Source organism: Atta colombica, unplaced genomic scaffold, assembly GCF_001594045.1.
Source record: "Atta colombica isolate Treedump-2 unplaced genomic scaffold, Acol1.0 scaffold141, whole genome shotgun sequence".
In the NCBI taxonomy this organism is placed as follows: Eukaryota; Metazoa; Arthropoda; class Insecta; order Hymenoptera; family Formicidae; genus Atta; species Atta colombica.
Window position 1 is genome coordinate 118,445 of NW_017259230.1, and position 3,471 is coordinate 121,915.

The 3,471-nt window shown below is 28.2% G+C and overlaps 2 protein-coding genes across 2 annotated transcripts in view; one reads left to right on the top strand and one right to left on the bottom strand.

Moving 5' to 3' along the window:
* The window catches only part of LOC108684940 (protein flightless-1), a 9,587-nt gene extending 7,159 nt beyond the window's left edge, over window positions 1-2,428 (top strand). Inside the window, exons 20-22 of the mRNA XM_018189487.1 lie at window positions 773-955; window positions 1,073-1,186; window positions 1,926-2,428. Coding sequence (XP_018044976.1) covers window positions 773-955; window positions 1,073-1,186; window positions 1,926-2,060 — 432 coding nt within the window. The 3' untranslated portion in view covers window positions 2,061-2,428. The remainder of the gene's footprint in view (window positions 1-772; window positions 956-1,072; window positions 1,187-1,925) is intronic.
* An 878-nt stretch (window positions 2,429-3,306) lies between these two features.
* LOC108684938 (essential MCU regulator, mitochondrial) overlaps window positions 3,307-3,471 on the bottom strand; it is a 2,825-nt gene continuing 2,660 nt past the window's right edge. Inside the window, exon 2 of the mRNA XM_018189483.1 lies at window positions 3,307-3,358. The gene's annotated coding sequence lies outside the window, so the exon portion shown is untranslated. The remainder of the gene's footprint in view (window positions 3,359-3,471) is intronic.

Below are 3,471 nucleotides of genomic sequence, written 5' to 3' on the forward strand. Positions count from 1 at the left end.
TTTTTACATATAAAATATATAACTATACAGAACATATTTTATCTTTAGTATATCTTTAATAAAATTAATTAACATTTAATATATCAAAATTAATATATTTTATTCATTTATTCTTAGAATTTATTTTAAAACTACATTATTTTGTGTTATTTGTTTACTTATAAATTGTGTTATTTTAACTGAGAAATGTTAAATTTTAATAACAAAATATTTAAATAACAATCACATTATATTAAATTAACATTTGGATATGTTAAAAATTCATCACAAAAACCCTTTCAACAAGAGTTCGTTTTTTTAACATAAATACAAAATGTTTTTTACTGTGATACAAAAATAAATGTTTTGAAATAACCTTACTTCTCTAGCTTTAAATTTTGTTAGCTATGTAGCTAACAAAATTTTTTGGATTTTTGTTTCACATCAAAAGATGTAGAAAATTTTATATACACCGCATATGCCCTCGCCAAAAAAGAGGCGATGATGCTGATATAGCGTTTTTGTGTGATAAAAATTCAAAAAAATTCTTTTGTACTTTCGAAAATTCATATAGTAAAGTCCTTAAGAACGATTTTTGATTGACTTTATTAGTTTACTGCAAAAAATTAATTAAAATAAAAGTTAGGTATTATTTTTAGGCCTCAAGAGTGGTGTTCCTCTTTAAATATTCTTTTTTGTTCCTACGAAATAAAGTTTGTACTTTATAGATAAAAAAATGTTTTTATCTTTCATTGTTGGTAATAAATATAAATTGAATATAAATTGAACACAGCCATGGATAAGTCTGCAAGTATTAAACGAAGGCGAGGAACCAGATAATTTCTTCTGGGTGGCGCTTGGAGGAAAGAAACCTTACGATACTAATGCAGAGTTTATGAATTACACAAGATTATTTAGATGTTCCAACGAGAAGGGGTACTTTACAATTAGCGAGAAGTGCACCGATTTTTGTCAAGTAAATGTTCAATTTCAAATAGGAAAATATTTCAATATTAATAACAATAGTTTCTAGTATATTATCGGAGTTCTTCAGGTTTTTTATAATAAATGAATCATGAGTTATTTTTTGTAGGACGATTTGGCAGATGATGATATAATGATACTCGATAATGGAGAACAGGTATTTCTTTGGTTGGGTACTCGCTGTTCAGAAGTTGAAATCAAACTGGCCTATAAATCAGCTCAGGTAAGTTATATAAGTTTAATCATCATAATTTTTATAAAAATGCTACATTTTATAAAATAAATTAAGGCTCCTGATTATCGCGGCGGCTTGTTGGAATCATGACGTTAGAAACGAGAAATGACACGTTAATTTATATTACATGTCATTTGTAAATAAAGACAATTTGGATAAATCTAATTGATGAAATCGCTTTAAAACACTTATAAAAATCAATGAAAATTATTCTTTTCTTTCTTGACAGTCAATAAATGATCGTAAAAGGCATGTAAAGTAAGTCTATATTCGGGCAGAAAAATATGATTTGCTGAAATGAGTAAAAAATACGCTTTTACATATAAAATTCCAAGATAATTTTAGTTTTTGTCGATAATTACGACTTTGATAAGTATGAGATAAGTGTTATTTTTATAATTAAGCAAATAATAACGAAATGGCATAAAACATAAATTTCGTCGTTAAACGCTTGAGCACGTAATTGATAATTGATAATAATCAAAATGAATGATATTACTTATTTAATTTGAGCACTGATAAACCAAATTGAACACCAAAAAACAATGCTTATGAACATGAACATTAAAGCGTGTGAGCATGCAAACCGAATGTAGTCGAAGACATGTCGATGCGCAGCGTGACTCTGACTTCGTCGGAGTTCGAGCTTCGCTTTAGAATCCTATTAATTCTAAACGGATCGGTCGATGTAAAATATCAAAAATTTAATATGTTCTTTTTCTTTCAGGTATACATTCAACATTTGCGCGTAAAGCAACCTGACAAACCCCGTAAGTTATTTTTAACTGCCAAAGGTAAAGAATCTAGAAGATTTACGAAATGCTTTCATGGCTGGGGTTTACACAAGAGGCCACCGCAGTAAAATCAAGTCAGTGTTCATTACGCTTACCGTTTGGAATTAGTTTTATATGCAGGCAGGGTATGACACAAACGCAACATTTTTATGTAGATTTCTAATGTGTCGCAATCTTCGTTCTTATTCGTGTTTCATATGCCGGCTAAACGGAGGTTCATTGCAATAATCTGTGTGTCCTCGATGCAAACGATCAATCTAGATCAGGAAATAAAATAATTGTTCACTAAATAACAACGAATCTAACTTTTAAATAACTTCATATTTCCACGTTTGCTTGTTTGCTTTCGACTTACTGGATAATTCTTCACTTGTTTTCTTGAATACTATGCGTCTGCTTGATATATGTAATTTAATTCAGATTTCTATTTATTAGCACGGGCACTTTTTCAACTCAGTCTCATTTTTTAGTACGAACGGATGCAAATATAAAGAGTTTTTTCTCTTAAAAAAAAAATATTTCCATCTTTAAGTCCAACAAGATTCTCTCTGTGATGCGATTCTCTATTTTACACTGTGAAACAGATTCTACCTTATAATCGTTATTATTCATGCTTTGTGTATTCAAAGAGACTTATTTATTTATTTATTCACATATATATTTCCATATTTATAAACTTTCGTACAGATTAAACTATGTATCCATTTTTTCATTTTCCGCAAGTTTACGTTTCAGATAATGTGATAGACATTTTAAAAAATTGTTCGATGAATTGTGATACAAATGTTTATCGTCGAATTGTAATGTAAAAAAAAGCATTTTCATTTTTCTATAGAAAAGTAACAATTCTTATAGAGAGTAACAATTCTTATATAAGAAGAGATAAATCAATTTGTATAGTCCTGAAAGGGTTAAAGTAAGATTTTTTTACAAGTTTTCTAGAGTTGCACTTCTAGCAAACACTGTATAAACTGCCAATTTTGAGCAGATTATTGGAAATCGCATTTGGAAATTTGTGAATATTAATCGAAGACTGAAAAGAGATACATGTAATTACAATCACATGTACACATCTGATTAACACCGCCCGATTGTACAGATGCCATAATGAGCGTTTTTGTATTACTTACATTGTATTTAACACAATTTATTTATAGATATAATATATACATAGATTTATAAATACATAGATTTTGTAAAACTTTTACTTAACAACAATTGTATAAATAAATATTTCTATGATAATTTACATAATCTCAGGTATTGAAGCTTAAGTAAAGTACCTAAGTAATATAAGGGAAGAGATTTCTCTTCCTCTATTTCATACACTTGCTGATCTTATATCACTGCAACGTCTAACTTGAATCTGAAACAAGTCAGATAATATTTTAAACTAGGCAAAAAATAATCAACAAAAATCAAAATTCGAAATAGTCAATCAAAATGTAAAAATAACAATCATGTTAGAATTGACAACTA